At 41.9% G+C, this 15,942-nt stretch overlaps 1 protein-coding gene across 1 annotated transcript in view; it reads left to right on the forward strand.

The window, feature by feature from the left end:
* Window positions 1–15,942, forward strand: part of LOC145408971 (cyclic nucleotide-gated channel alpha-3-like) — a 91,304-nt gene that overhangs the window by 72,042 nt on the left and 3,320 nt on the right. The window contains exons 3-13 of the mRNA XM_080279547.1: window positions 434–613; window positions 1,369–1,531; window positions 2,350–2,536; window positions 3,132–3,356; window positions 4,040–4,217; window positions 5,900–6,022; window positions 7,098–7,235; window positions 9,862–10,005; window positions 11,242–11,364; window positions 13,686–13,818; window positions 15,546–15,720. Coding sequence (XP_080135673.1) covers window positions 503–613; window positions 1,369–1,531; window positions 2,350–2,536; window positions 3,132–3,356; window positions 4,040–4,217; window positions 5,900–6,022; window positions 7,098–7,235; window positions 9,862–10,005; window positions 11,242–11,364; window positions 13,686–13,818; window positions 15,546–15,720 — 1,700 coding nt within the window. The 5' untranslated portion in view covers window positions 434–502. The remainder of the gene's footprint in view (window positions 1–433; window positions 614–1,368; window positions 1,532–2,349; window positions 2,537–3,131; window positions 3,357–4,039; window positions 4,218–5,899; window positions 6,023–7,097; window positions 7,236–9,861; window positions 10,006–11,241; window positions 11,365–13,685; window positions 13,819–15,545; window positions 15,721–15,942) is intronic.

Consider the following 15,942-nt stretch of genomic DNA (forward strand, 5'->3'; position numbering starts at 1 on the left):
ATGTACTGTTCACTTGAATCATTGTTGTTGTTGTTGAAGATGATCAATAAACACGTATAGATTCGGTTCGCCTCTGTCACCATCCGCTGTCTAGGAGGATTGGGGGAAGGGGAGGAGTCATGGGGATGATAGTGCACCCCTAAAAAAAGTCGTGATGTTGTGATAATAATAATAATAATAATAATAATAATAATAATGATGATGATGATGATGATGATGACTATGATGATGATGATGATGATTGACGGTTTGAGAGCAATGAAGGTTTATTTCAAATTTTCTTCAGCAACAAACACAAGTTAAGGTCGCGTTGCTGTCATTTACTTGACGTCTTGCGGTACAGGAAAAAATACCCATCAGATTATGTAATTTCTCTCTCTCTCTCTCTCTCTCTCTCTCTCTCACCCTTAACCAGCCTCTCTCTGTCTCCCAGTTATTACGGACGTGGGCAACAGGCAGTCAGGAACAGGAACCGGAACGGCCTGATAGTTTCCTGGAGAAGATGGCCATGGCGGGACAGGTGAGGGAGGCAGACGACACTACACACACCTTCTGCTGCGGCGTGCTTAAAGGCTACTTCGCTATCGACACTTCCAAACCTGCGCACTACAAGGTGAGTTGGGCTGCCTGAAGTTCTGTTGGGTTAACTAGATTAGGTCTAGTTTCGTTTCGTTGGGTGACTGTCAGGTTAAGTTAGGTTAGGCTTGGTTTGGTATGGTAAGATTGGACTAAAGTGGGTCATTGTGAGTTTAGATTGCTTTAATGTGGTTAGGTTAAATTTGATTAGGTCAGAGTGAGATTTTGTTAGGTTAGGCACAGGTGACGGAGGCAGGTGGGACAATCGTGTTCTGATCCTGTTGCATGTTATGATAAATAAAATCAGTTCTGGCCACTAAGACAAAGATTCATAGAATTTACCCCACAAAAATATTCTTGCTGTGTCCTCACCTTAATAGACTCCATTCAGTATACCACCGATATACAGGGTGGTCTGTGTATTGTGCTCTCCATTCCCGTGTGTTGTGGGAACGGTTCAGTCGTTTTTTGAGAGGAGCGATGATATTCCCTGTGACATTACTGCTCGACTTTGCAATAAATGGATGCAACAAAATTAGACAGTAAAGCTTGAACAAGGTTATGGACAATAGGAAATGATGTTTGGTGTGTGTGTCTGTGTGTGTGTGTGTGTGTGTGTGTGTGTGTGTGTGTGTGTGTGTGTGTGTGTGTGTGTTGTGAGAGAGAGAGAGAGAGAGAGAGAGAGAGAGAGAGAGAGAGAGAGAGAGAATCATTCAATAACAGGATGGTCTTTGTATTCCTCCATGGCTGTACGTCATGAAGAGTACTATAATACACTTTTCTTTTCCCCAGTGGTTGTGTGTGATGACTGCCGCCCTGCTGTACAACTGGGTGATGATCATAGGCAGGGCAGTGTTCTGGGAGCTGCACAACCTCAGTCCGCCTCTGTGGCTCTCGCTAGACTATATCTGCGACGGGATCTACGTTGTCGATATGGTCATCAGAGCACACGAAGGTAAGGTCTAAAACTTTAATAGTATTTTCTGAACATTAAGCCATTTCTTCATCACTCTGTATTTATTTTCAACATACATTTCCGTGGCATTTCTTATTTTCTACATGCATACTTATTCACCACATTTCCCATTTCATGCATACACAGTTTTTCACCGAATTTACCATTATCTTCATAAACAAATTCTCACTGCATATCCCATTTTCTACGTACATAAATTTTTACCGAATCCCATTTTTTATATAAATTTCCATCTCGTTTCCATCTTTTTTTTTTTTTAATATATACATTTCACTGTTTCATTTCTCCACATACATTATCACAGAATTTCCCATTTTCTGTTTCCCACCGTTTCTCTCTCTCTCTCTCTCTCTCTCTCTCTCTCTCTCTCTCTCTCTCTCTCTCTCTCTCTCTCTCTCGTTTCCCTTGTTCAGATATAGACTTTTCCTTGATTCGTTTTCTTCCTGCGTAACTTTCACCGTATTTTCCAGTCTTCCTATTAAAAATTTATTTATCTGTTCCTTTTCCTCAGCATATTTCCACCCTAACCCTCTCAGGATACTTGAAGGAGGCCTGAAGGTAGAAGAGCGTAGGAAATGGATCCCAGATAATAATAATAATAGTAATAATAATAATAATAATAATAATAATAATAATAATAATAATAACAGTAGTAGTAGTAGTAGTAGTAGTGGTAATAGCAGAAGCAGTTGTAGTAATGATGATGGTAATGACGAAGACGATGACGAAGACGACGACGCGAATACCTTCCCCACGTAATGTCTCCTGGTAATTCTCAACTTCCTCCCACATATCAGGCTACCTAGAGCAGGGCTTGATGGTGAAGGAGCCCACGAAGCTGAGGAAGAACTACGTGAAGTCTTGGCAGTTTCGGCTTGACGTGGCCTCCATCATTCCCACCGACTTAGTGTACCTGGCCACCGGCACCAACTGTGATAAACACGTGCCATGCCCTGTGTTAGTGAGATTCAACAGGTTATTGAGGTAAGGCCAAGACGTCTGAATATCTGTGTTTGTCTATATGTCTTTGTCTGTCTGTCTGTCTGTCTGTCTGTGTCTGCCTGTCTATCTATCTAAACACGTGCCTTGCCCTGTGTTAGTGAGGTTGAACAGGTTATGGAGGTAAGGCCAAGAACGTCAGAATATCCATCAACCAGTATCTGTCTATCTATCTGTTTATCAATCAGTCAATTAAATTAATCTATCTACATATCTGTCTGGCTATCTAAACATGTGTCATGGCCTGTGTTTAAGGTTCAACAGGTTATTGAGGTAAGGAGAAGAACTTCAGAATATTTCTCTGTTTCTGTCAGTCTGTCAACCTGTCTAACTATCTGTCTGACTGTCTGTCTATTCCTGGATGGACATAGTAAATGGGTGTGTGAAAACGTTAGGTATGCAAGCTGAAGTTAAAGTACTGACAAGGAACCACAATTCATGGATGCACTGTTTCTACAATCCAGAGTCTTTAAAATATCCCTCCAAAGCGTAATAGAATCAAAATTACGCCGCCATAGAAGCTTTGTATTATTTTATTATTATTTTTTTCTTATATCCTGTAATGTATCTCTCTGCACAGATTCAAACGTATGGGTGAGTTTTTCGACAAGACGGAGACTCGCACCAACTTTCCCAACGCGTTCCGGATCTGCAAGGTGGTGCTCTACATCCTGGTCATTATCCACTGGAACGCATGCTTCTACTTCGCCATCTCCTACGCCATCGGTTTCGGCACGGACGGATGGGTGTATAAAAACATCACTATAGGCAGGAACGGCACCTTCTCTCATCAGTATATATACAGGTGAGGGTCCAGTTGATTTATTTGTATATTTCAGGGATTAGTCTGTGAGCATAGGCCAGTTCAGTGCCCTTCACTCAAGCTGGCTATAGCGTGTGCCGGTGATATATGGTAACAAAAAACTCTAACCACTTTCAACTCATTTCAGCTTAATCAGAATGGAGGGTTGATTTGTCTGGTAACCTCGGAGACTCACTCCTGCCCTGTAACTAAAATTTATCAAAATTCATGCAACCAACATACAGTATTCAAGTTGTGAGAGTGGCCCATTCCGCTCAGATGAAAACAAACCTACTAGAGTACTTTTGGGGTGACTCAGGCAAGTGCCATGGGTAGCTGCTCAGTTTGGTGATAGGGAGGCAGCACGGTATATAGTTGAAATAACAAGAGGAAGTATTTCTGAAACTGGAATAGAAGTACAAAGGTGGATTTATTCCCCTCGAAAAAAAAGTTCCATATTCTGTGACTCAGGCCATTCTCTGTGGCCCAGCAGTCCTTGCTTCTATGGCACTTTTACACATGGAATGAGTGTGAGCCATTTCTTCAGGCACTGCCTGCCCACAGCATTTCTTGACATTTGAGAATTTCATACAGTAGGAGGCGTGTCAACAGCAAGGGTGTTTAAATGGCATGTTAATGGGATTACGGGAGAATTCATCTTCACCTTCACTCCCTTCTTTGTTCAGCTTCTACTGGTCGACTCTCACCTTGACGACCATAGGAGAGACCCCGCAGCCGGAGAAGGACGTGGAGTACCTGTTCGTGGTGGTGGACTTCCTGGTGGGTGTGCTTATCTTCGCCACCATCGTCGGTAACGTCGGCTCCATGATCACCAACATGAACGCGGCCAGGGCAGAGTTCCAGGTGAGGGGATGAGGGTACACTTTCAGTCGTATACTCGTCACCTTAGGAGGCTTACTAGAGCGAATTTGTTGTAACCTAAGGAAGATTCCTAACCCATTTCAACCCAGTTTATGGCCAAGTGTAGGCAGACTGGAAGATTGATTTGTCTAGTAACCAAGGAGACTCACTCCTAGCTCATAATTAAGGCTTATTGAAGTTCATGTAGCTGTGACTTAAAGCTCAGGTTGTGGGATGAACGCCGCCAGGGCAGAGCTCCAGGTGAGGGTTTCTGGGCTACTTCTAAGGCTACTTGTTACCCGGAATCTGGCGCTTTATATTTTTTTATCAGCCTGCTTAATGATATAGTGGTCTAAGGCAACTTTCGAGATGACAGTCGACTGCACACACGCGCTGATTTTATTCCCAATACCTGTATATTGCTGGGATTTTTCTTTCATGTTATATAATCATGCGTTTGGGCCGGTCACATGTCAAGAGATGTTCTGAACTGCAGTTGCATAGCCTCTAGGCACTGCACCTCAGAGAGAATAATTTAGGAATAGCTCTTAACATAATATCTGTTGAAACTAATTGTAGATGTTCAAGTATTATTCAGCCGAAGTAAGCATCGAATTACAAAATACAGTTTTTTGTTTTAATGATTTTGTCTGAAATGGGGCATGGAGGAGCTCTGAAGGCAGGTGTATTATATGGTTAGCAAGATCTTTTCAGACGATGACACTGTTTCGAGGCAGTAATATTAATTGCAAGTTTAACAAGATCGCTTTAGGTTTTGACCAAAATTCAAGCGTGTAATATTATGGTAGTGCACTCACTGCCCGGGAAACGAACCACAGACGGCTCCCGGCAGTGTAGTTTGTGGCTTTCAGTATAAGTAATATTTTATTGGTAATACTACTAAAGCCGGTGTCTAATCATTTTTTGCAATACACATCAGACCATTATGTATCAGGTAAGTTAGCTTACTTTTACTAATGATTATCAATTGGACTCTTGGTTGTATTTGATTATATATATTTATTGTATGAGCCGACAAAGCAAGTTTATTTGAGTGTGTACCTTAATCTGTAGCGCTGAGAGGAACGCCTTCACGTGGTGGTACTGATAAAACCGGACAACTCCGTTGCCTGGTCATGAAAACGTGCCTCATCTCCCTTACCGTTTCCCAAAAGAACGATGATCTACAAAAGGGCTGCTTAAGCTTGCAGTCCTTTGCCTTCATGTTCAGATGAACCTTGGGGAACAACAATAGCAGCAACAATGTTTGGGGCAATTGCTAGTCTCTCTCTGCGAATGCATTCTGTTAAGATGGCTCTCTTGCAACAGCTAGTAAAAATGCTAATGTAACTAAACCGGACTGTACAGAACTGTTAACTACCCAGAGAATGTTGTGGAAGAGGGACATTATGACTGTGGTCTTAAGAAGCTCCCTAGCACCCCTTCCGTAGTGATGCATTCTACTTACTGCTTAGTAGTATTTGTGTGTGTATTATTAACAAAATCTCTTCTCAATACCGTGTACCTTTAAGCCGCTGGAATATACCAGTAATTAAGACGTGCCAGTGGGAAAACAAACCAGCAAGGATGAGGTACTAGACAGAATATAAAAGTAGATGTGCAAGCCTCTGCCCATGAGAGTATGGCCTCAGTGTATGGTATTTTAAGGTGTGTGTTGCCCCCAGAACCGGATGGACGGGGTGAAGCAGTACATGGAGTTTCGGAAGGTGTCGAAGGACTTGGAGACGCGGGTCATTAAGTGGTTCGACTACCTGTGGAGCAACAAACAGTCACTGGATGAGGAGGGGGTGAGTGCGTTGCCTGAAAGTGGATTTAGAAATAGACATTAATCCTAACTTTTGTTTTTCCTTTTGTAGTTGGATGTAGAAGGTATTTATGTACTGGACATTATTTTTTCTCCTCCCGCTGTAAACAAAACTTGATCTCACCTACCGTACTGTATCACTACCCTTAGCTCAGTAATGCAGTGGAGTTTTTTTTTTTTTTTTTTTTTTTTTTTTTTTTTTTTGATGTCTTATACGATTTTATCAACTTCAGGTGAGCGTATGGACCCAAGAGAGGTTAGATAAATCCCTCATAAATCCCTTTACGTAGGTGAATGAATTAGTCTAGTAACAACCAAAAAGGGAGTAAATATGATGTTTTCGGGGCTAAGTAGTTAAGAAATCTTTACCCATTCGACACAGATCACTACTATTGTTATTGAAACCACACGTCATTTAATCTAATATTACTCCAGACCCCGTACTGAAGGTAGCATAGGAAGCTTCGGAATATCTCTTCCTTAACGATTTATTTTGCTTATTAGACCTTAACGTTCTCTTGTATGAGATTTCTATCGCTTTAGTATCGAACTAGTTTCCATCAGTAAATTACGCGAGGATAATGAGATGTAATATGCAGAGTAAATCGCTAAGGAGGAAATGCTACGAATTCACTAAGGGTGCTTACAAACCTGACCCTTATACCCAGATTAACATAGCTAATTTGTCTCTTGCAGCCCAACCTAATCTAACAACCTAGCCCAGCAGTCTAACCTAGCCTAGTTCAAGCTAGCCTAACCCAACCCCAAGAGTCTGACACAAACCGTCCTGATGATGAAAGAACCCGCCGAGATTGCAGCTTTGAATTTTGGGCTGATTATAATATTGTTTGGTGATAGTAATAATGATGATACTAAAAGAAATAATGATAAAAATGATGGTTATAGTGATCTGATAAGCAAATAATAATAATAATAATTATAATAATAATAGCACCACCACAACTACCACCACCATCACCACCACCACCACCACCACCACCACCAACAGCAACAATTATACTGCTACACGTACTCACTGTGCCTCCTATAACCCCCAGGTACTCAAGTCTCTGCCAGATAAATTGAAGGCGGAAATAGCCATCCACGTGCATCTGGACACGCTGAAGCAGGTACGAATCTTCCAAGACTGTGAGCCGGGTCTTCTGGTGGAGCTGGTTCTTAAGCTCAAACTCCAGGTATGTTGACAGTCTCTTGGGATTTATAACGCTAATCTCTCTCTCTCTCTCTCTCTCTCTCTCGCTGTCTCTCTCTACCAAAAATTTCCTTCGCTCAATCTTGAATGCTGAGCTGTAGCAAAGGAATATCAACAGCCGAGTAGCTGTGCATACTCGAGTGTCATATTAAAATCGTTCTGTATTCTTAATTACATGGCTATCAGTTGAAAGTTTTTTTGCTTCAATAATAATACCACACCCCGTCTTCCTCGTCAGCCAGACAACTAGACACCCACCCCATTCACACATGATTTCATTTCCTACTACATTTCGTTTTCCTTTAAATATCACCTTATCAATAATTAAGCTGACATATCTATTCCTCTTATATTAGCTTATACATATACTAAATAATCTTAACTTTAATGGTGACTTTTTTTTCATTACAACGTACTATAGATGCCTTTGATTCTAGTTACTAAAGAGGCATAGTTTAATTATTAAGGTTTGAAACATACTGTACTTGACCAGGCTTCCACCTATAATTAACACCGCGTACCCAGGTATGAGAAATGCGGGAACATTCTGAGAGAGAGAGAGAGAGAGAGAGAGAGAGAGAGAGGTGCGCCAGTGCCTTTGTATCAGAGTGTGTCGCTTCCCAAATGATAGTAATAATAATGGCTGGTTATATATAGTTAAATAATGGCTGGTTATATATAGTTACTGAGATAAAATATCTTAATGTCATTTACTGTACAGCATAGACGATACTGGGCATGAAATAATTTGGAATGATGCAGAATTTGTGCAGAACGAAAGTAATACAGTTTAATGTAGGTGTTCTGATTACCGATATTGCATTATGTAATTAACAACTATATACTACATTTAACCATTGGTAATCCTGATTAGACCCTGTACAGTAGCTTACTTTCTGACTGCTGACGTCACTGCTTCAAGAGACTTCAGTGCCTTCTTAATGTGCCTAATGTAAAGCGTGCATGCCCTTCGTAATGAAGCCGACTTTGGCCAAATGCCGAATAAACTGGATCCTTACTATCAAGTTCGTAGTTTCTTCTAAAAAACTATCGCAGTTTCCCCTGGATCCAGTATACTTTATTATCGCCCACGCTTTGCAAAGCGAGGCGATATTCAAGTTTTTGTTGATGTGTGTGTGTGTGTGTGTGTGTGTGTGTGTGTGTGTGTGTGTGTGTGTGTGCGTGCGTGCGTGCGTGCGTGCGTGTGTGTGTGTGTGTGTGTGTGTGTGTGTGTGTGTGTGTGTGTGTGTGTGTGTGTGTGTGTGTGCGTGCGCCAAACTATCTCGAACAATTGTGGGGGAATTTCCACCAGACCTTCTGGACATTGCAACTATGTGGATGTGCAGAAGCCTATTGCTTTTTGTGAGGATTTGATCGAAGACGACCGAATGTCAGCTGCCATATACTTTTGAATATAGATCGGCAATTTTGTGAAACACGGTGACTGAATTCCGTACAGTTTTGCGATTTTTCTTCAAATTTGGTTTGTAAGTAGCTTGTACCATAGCCAACTGCATATTTTAGCGGGCGATTAGCATTTGGCTCCCGAAGTGTTTTGTTTCATTTTCAAACTAATTGGCGGTGTAAGTAATTTAAGTAAAAACAAATAACTAACATTGTAGAATTTCAAACAGTGCCCAATGAAGTGGACCACATAATAATGCAGGTGTGATTCATACCTTTCAACTTATCGGTTACACTGTCAGCAAAGAATTACACACGATAATTGTATTCCCATTTGTTTTACAGATTTCATAGCCTAAAAATGTAGTTATTTATTGCATATATATACATACAAAATACTCTATCTTTCATAATCGTACCTCATAACTATTGAACAACTTCTGAAATTGAATTCACATAGTTTTACAGTTTATAACCATTGAGATGTATTGATTCATAATTGTCTACTATTTCCTTTCAACATGACGGCAGTTCGTCCCTTCATTAGCTGTGCCCAGGGTCTTCTACCTCTCCCTCCCCTCCCAATCCCCTCTAACCACTTCAATCCCAACCTGTCCCCACCCTCCCCTGCTTCCATTTCCGTTCTCCCTCATGGCCCATCACACATGGGTCAATATTTCATCTGCTTAGAGCCAGATGGAACCACTACCTCCTCCTTCCTTGTCCATTTGCTCCAGCCATCCTGCAGCACCCTTCTCACCTTCAATCATGGCTGCGCCGAAACATTGTGTCGGTTCTTCTGGCGTTAGAAAATGTAACGCTGAGTGTTCATGTTGGAACCTTTGCCGACAATATATACAGAAGCACGACAAATTCTCTGTCATACTCGTATCATTCTTTTCCTGACTCTTTTGTCCACCATGTCTTCGGTCCCATGGATTTCGTGTACCACTTTCAGTTCCTGGGCTTACCACAAGGACTTTTGAGCCCATTATTTGCCTCAATGTATTAGTTACGTAGATCTAAAACTAGGGTCTTTGATTGTAAAATAATGGTTGCATGACATCCTTAGAGGGATTTTTGGATGCTTTTCTTATCAGCTGGGTGTGGCAGAGGATATTTTTCTGTGCCTAAATATTCTCACAACTTCTTTATATATCATTCATGCAACCAGTTCTTCCTCTTATGCTTTTCTTTGCCTCCAGGTGTTCAGTCCCGGTGATTTCGTGTGCCGGAAGGGGGACGTGGGTAAGGAGATGTATATAGTGAAGCGCGGTAAGCTGTCTGTAGTGGCTGACGACGGCAAGGTTGTCTTCGCCACGCTGGGAGCCGGCAGTGTCTTTGGGGAGGTAAGAATAAAACAAGATGATGATGATGACTAACTTCAGAGGATGGAAAGTTCCTCCAAAGATGAATACAGTCGTCTGAAGGCACCGAAAGTAAAGTTAAGGATTCCCATGCCTCATATACTGTAATTTACACGGCTAAATTTGGCAACGCTTCAGCTTGACTATTGGGTTTTGGCTGTGTGATTCTTGAAGGATCTTTGGAGGCACAAATTACAGTGCTTAATTACAAGTCACCTGTCTTCACCATCAGTTGTTTTATCTCTCATTTTCATGCATCACGGGATTATAAATTTATCCCAGACGGTGTTCAGAGGCTGACAGGGATAAAAAGGCATTAGAACACCTTGAGGTTAACAGTGACAAGAGGCTATGGACAGTGAAATGTAACAGAAATAAGGAAGAATTATAACATTATTTAATTTAAGTTATATCAGTCACTCAGTTGTACGGGCGACGGGCTTTTTATCAGTTTCATTGCTTTCATTGCAGCATCTTTGCTTAGTTCGTTGCATGGATCATAAAACAATCATTTGAAATTACCGCAAAAGATACTTTCTTAACAACATTTTTAGTATTTCTTAGTCAGTATAACAGCAGTGTAGTCATTTTAGCTTGTATCTTACGCTGATATTACTTAAGAAGAGACTAAGGTTTATGCCTGTCAACGCATGAAGGTCATATCATTAGAAAGTCACTTATGTCCTGCTTTACGATAATTTGAACATTACATTAGCATGCCATGTACAGAAATAAACTGGTAAGGGGGAAGTGCCAGAAGGCCTTATAAGATGACGAGAATGCGAAATAGAATTGGATTTTGTAGTGATATTGTAGAAAGATATAGACTTAATCATTTCTATTTAGCATGTTTGAGGAGATCTTTGCAAACCTTAGTGACATTCTAGCCATTTTAGTATATTTATGAGCAATTTCCGAGGGTGTTTGTTTTTAGTGACATCCTAACAATTTCTGAGAGTAAGTTTACGGTATTAGGGCTATGTCACATCCGTTTTTTTTTTTTTCTCTCTCAGCTTTTCCTAGATATCTGGATCTTAGAGGCAACTTTTGGGAGGAGTTGCGACTTTCCTAGCAACTGTGACTGTGAAGGCACGTGTGAGAAAAAGTTGCCAAGATAGTCACCAAGATACAATCGCCAGGGAAAAATTGCTCCAAGAAAATTGCCTTTAATGAGCTTGAAACGGCAGCTCTACCAAGGTCCTCTCTTTCCCCCCTCAGGTGTCCATCTTGAACATCGCTGGAAACAAGACAGGCAACAGACGGACGGCCAATGTAAGAAGCGTTGGGTACTCGGACCTCTTCTGTCTCTCCAAGGACGACCTCTGGGATGCCTTGACTGAGGTGAGTATGGGGTCTGTGAAGGGTGAAGGGGCAGTGAAACGGCTGACAAATATAAGGAGGATGGTAGCACAGACACTGGTATGAGGATAGAAGGCATGGGTATGTGATAGGAGGAAACTAGGAATAAGGGATTGAAACCACAAACATCAACAGGAGAATGAAAGCAGTCAGGGGTAAGGGGAAAACGGAACAGGCGGAGACAGGGAGACTGAAAGTAGGAAAAAGGGGAAACGAAAGCACAGACACAACAGGAGAAAGAAAGCACAAGCAGTTACTGGGAATGAAAAAAAGGTATGAAAGCACAAACAGGAATAAGAGGGGACGGGAAGCATAAGTGATAAGAAATAAAAGTAACACCAGAAATAAGTGAAAGAAACAATGTGTAATCTTATTTCCTCAGCCATACTTTCACCAGAAATTACAGATTCTCTCAAGGCATTTTAACCCACCCGTAACTAAATATAATCATCTGGCGCTAGCTCGAATACAATATTAGAGTTGTCCCGATCGTGAGAGGGTTATGGGTGACAGTATTAACTCTCAGGCTTCCATGACTCACTCTCAGCTTAATACGGTCGTTTGGCGTTAGCGGGAATAGGACACCACTAGAGTTATCCCTACCATGGGGAGGTTAACTTCTCCAAATGTAGTAAATTTCATGGGGGTATTCCCAGCCTTCACTCAATGCGTCTTCCCTCCAGAGGCGAAGCGTTCCCTGCTATTTGACGCGGAACACCTTACATAGACATTAATTCCTTCAGTTCGATAATGTACTTTCATTTTATTTTAGCTACAGACGCCGTTTAATAATGTTTGGGAAGGATCTCTAGTGATTAGCTAGTTGAGGAAGGCCATATCTAAGCCCTCTTGTTTGGAAAGTCTACACAGATGTGAATAAAATCATCAGGAAACAGCAGTAATAAATCATAATAGGTAACCAGCCTGGTGGGGTTAAATTCACCAGTATACTCTTAGCTGTTGGTCACACATTCAGTTTCCTGCGCATTGGTCAACATCTTAAGGGGAAAAAGTCCCTGATGACTGGGCGCAATTATCACGGATCATCCTGCCTGTATATTAATTTCTTCAGTGTAATGCGTCTTTCTCTTTCTTCTGTTCATGTTACTTTTAAAACCTTCTGTTTGGCTTAGGAAACAGTATTGAACTGTAAGAGTTGGATACCCAGAGCCCTTCATTAACTCTGCAATACGAAGACCTTTCCAAAGTTGCATAACATCATCGGCAGCTACTTTTGTCAAGCACACTTTTCGTGGGATACACTATTGTGCACGCATAATGAATTCCAATATGTAATTAGACAGCACTCAGAGAGTGCATACCCCCGCCATTGCCATTACAAAGGATCTGGATCGGGATCCGTGGATATGGGATCCTGTTCGGGATTCGTCTAAGACCTTAATTAATTCTTTCTTGGTTCATGGCCTACCTTTCCACAAAATTTAATTGAAATTCGTTGAATACTTTTGGAGATATTGTGCGGGACATTACCGATCCGGATCCGCGCACAAATTTAATCAACTCTTTCTTGGTCCATAGCCAACCTTTCCACAAATTTTCATTGAAATTCATTGAGAACTTTTGGGGATATTGTGCAGGATACTCCGGATCCGGATCGGATCTGCATCCAAATTTAATCGTTTCTTCCTTGGCCCATGGCCCACCCTTCCACAAAATTTCATCAAAATCTGTTCATAACTTTCTGAGTAATCCTGCTAACAGGGAGACAGGGAAAGAAACAAATAAACAAACAAACACCGGCAAAAACATAAAATCCTTGGCGGAGGTAATTAGCAGATACACTGGTGGTCTTGTGGGGTTAATTGCTTCGTTAGTCGGCTGGATGGGACCCACAAAGGATTTATATCTAAGGGATTTTGGGGGTGTATTACTCATATTATGCTGCTCAAAGGTCGGCTGCTGCTCATTATTGCTTTAAGATGTCTGAATTGCGTAAGGTAGCTCCCGGCCCCTGTAATCTTGATGGGGCGGTAAAGGCACAGTTCCATAAAAATATAAAAGCATATTCACAGTCGTCGGTCACTCGGTCTCAATCTCCTTTGCTCCACAGAGGCGAAGGAGTTCCTGATGCAGCATGATCGGCAGCTTCCGGTATTGGTACACCTTTCACTGCGCTCTGTGAATATATACTAACAGTTTAATGGCCAGAGTAACGCTAGTCCCTGATTTCAAGTGACGCCTGACGATTATATTCAACGACGAGTGAGTGGTAGGAGGCTGAGTGTGTTAAATTCTGTAGTATAGTCCTATCTACATGCAATTTAATCATTCTCTCTTCCCAGTACCCCGAGGCGAAGAAGTCCCTCATGGAGCGTGGCAGGCAGTTGTTGATGAAGGATGGCCTGCTGGATGAGGAGGGACTAAAGGCGGCACAGGAGCAGCAGGAGACAGCCACAGAGAAGGTCAAGCGCATGGGTGAGTCTGGGAATGGAAACAGTGTGAGGCTTGTAAATCCCTTCTGGGGAATGTCAGTGTTCTTCGCTGCTCTGTCAGGATTAATGTATACTTCCACTTGAGACCACTACACGTGTCAAGTGCATGGGTAAGTGTGGAACTATCTGATGCGTGTAATCCCCCCCCCCCCCCGCTCTCTCTCTCTCTCTCTCTCTCTCTCTCTCTTTCCCTGTTGTACGCTGGTGTTCTCGATTCTATCCGGATTATTGCACACGTTCACCTAAATCCATCACGCGAATTGGTGAATCTGGAACTACATATTTGTTACCACACCATGGCACACTTTCCTCTTGCCCCTCACTGCCATGACACAGACGGTCCTTCGACATTACCCCCAACAAGGACTTTCGGGGGGTACCTAGCTGATGTGACCGGTTCCCTACAGTTTGCTGGGTTTACGTCCAAGTTAGCTGGCGGTGACAAAATTACAACAAGGATAAAGAAAACTGAGAGATATACGAATACAACTGTGAGGAAAAAGGCGGGTATCGCAAGAGAGGATCTAGACTGGAGAACATGAAAACAACAACAACAACAATAATTTAACATCAGAGGACGGCACCCATCATCAACTGGAATTGTTGTTGTTGTTTTCATGTTTTCCAGTCTAGATCCTCTCTGGCGATGCACGCCTTTTTCCTCAGAGTTGTATTCTTATTTCTCTGTTTTCTTTATCCTTGCTGTAACTTTCTCACTGTTTTTCATTCTTACCAGTATATTTTTTTCTCATATTTACTGTCATAGACTCCCACCGAAAACGTTAAGTGTATGAGTGTGTTTAGGAACAGGAGTTGCCCAATGATTATACACTTTTCTACTTGCATGTAGCAGGGAAATAGACAGAGGATCCAGTAGGATGGATGAAATATGAATGGATGAGGCACCATATGTAATTGGTGTAGCGTCCCTGTTTTAACATTACAGTTGGCGAACGGATTCTGTCGTGCAGGTGCGTGTAAAGCGCATTAAAAAATATACAGTATATGTCCACATGACTAGGCTTCTGAGGTGGAGCCGGAATGCCGGGGATGAATAATGTGTGAATAAATGTCTGTCGCTCTACTGACCATACTTTTGATATTTCTTCCATTTTCAGAGTCTCTTTTTCCTAGTTTCTGAATCCTACCTTACTCCTGTCTCGAGAGGGAAAAATGTCAGATGGTGAAGGTAAAGGACGTGTACCTTTTCGGCTTTGTCGGGATATTGTCGGGTTCCAAATGAGGGGTGTAAGAAAAGATAGTCATGTGAGGCTGTGTGATGCATAGTTTACCACATTTAGCTTGTAAATGGAAGAACCTGTTGGACACGTTTTGTTTTTGGTGAAAACGAAAGATGATGAAAATAAAGTGATGGTAATGATGGTGATGAAGACAGTGAATTAGTAGTCTTGACCTTGGCTGTCAGTGTAAGTGGTAGTTTTTCATCTTTCACAGCCTCTTGTATCACTGTAAGAGTTTTTCTTTAAAGACAAAATACCATCACATCATATGCTGCATTTGGGGGGTTTTAAGGTTACAGAATGTAGTAAGTAGTGACTTCTAAGAAACTCTTCATTCCCATCTGGCAAGGTTGGAAGTTAAGTACTCAGCAGAAGACGAAGCTGTTAGTCAAAATAACTGATAAGTATCTTGCCCCTGCCACACATATCAACGCAGGTGGTAATACTTTTTGTCTTTGCCTCTTCTCAGACACCTCCCTGGACACCCTCAGCACCCGCCTGGCTCGTCTGGTCGCGGAGTATTCTAGTGCACAGCAAAAGATGAAGCAGCGACTCACCAGGTTAGAGAGGCGGCTGGACTTCGACGCCGATATGACCAACCCAACCTCGCCCAGAATCAGTCCCTATTTCCCTCTCTCGCCTAGGTAAACAGATCATTTTACGGAATCATCCCTTGTTTTACTCTCTCTCAAGTCAGCAACAGGAATCATCCCCTATTTTATATTTTCACTTTTTTTTTTTACATTAACTTTCGAAAGCTGCCCTTTTGAATCGCTCCCAGTTTCTCTCTTACCCTGATAAGTATCGTACTTTGTTTTCTTACTTAAAATTCGATAACTCTTGCTCATGGATCAGTCATTATTCGC

Source organism: Coenobita brevimanus, chromosome 79, assembly GCF_032717465.1.
Source record: "Coenobita brevimanus isolate Jiangsu-jjx chromosome 79, ASM3271746v2, whole genome shotgun sequence".
In the NCBI taxonomy this organism is placed as follows: domain Eukaryota; kingdom Metazoa; phylum Arthropoda; class Malacostraca; order Decapoda; family Coenobitidae; genus Coenobita; species Coenobita brevimanus.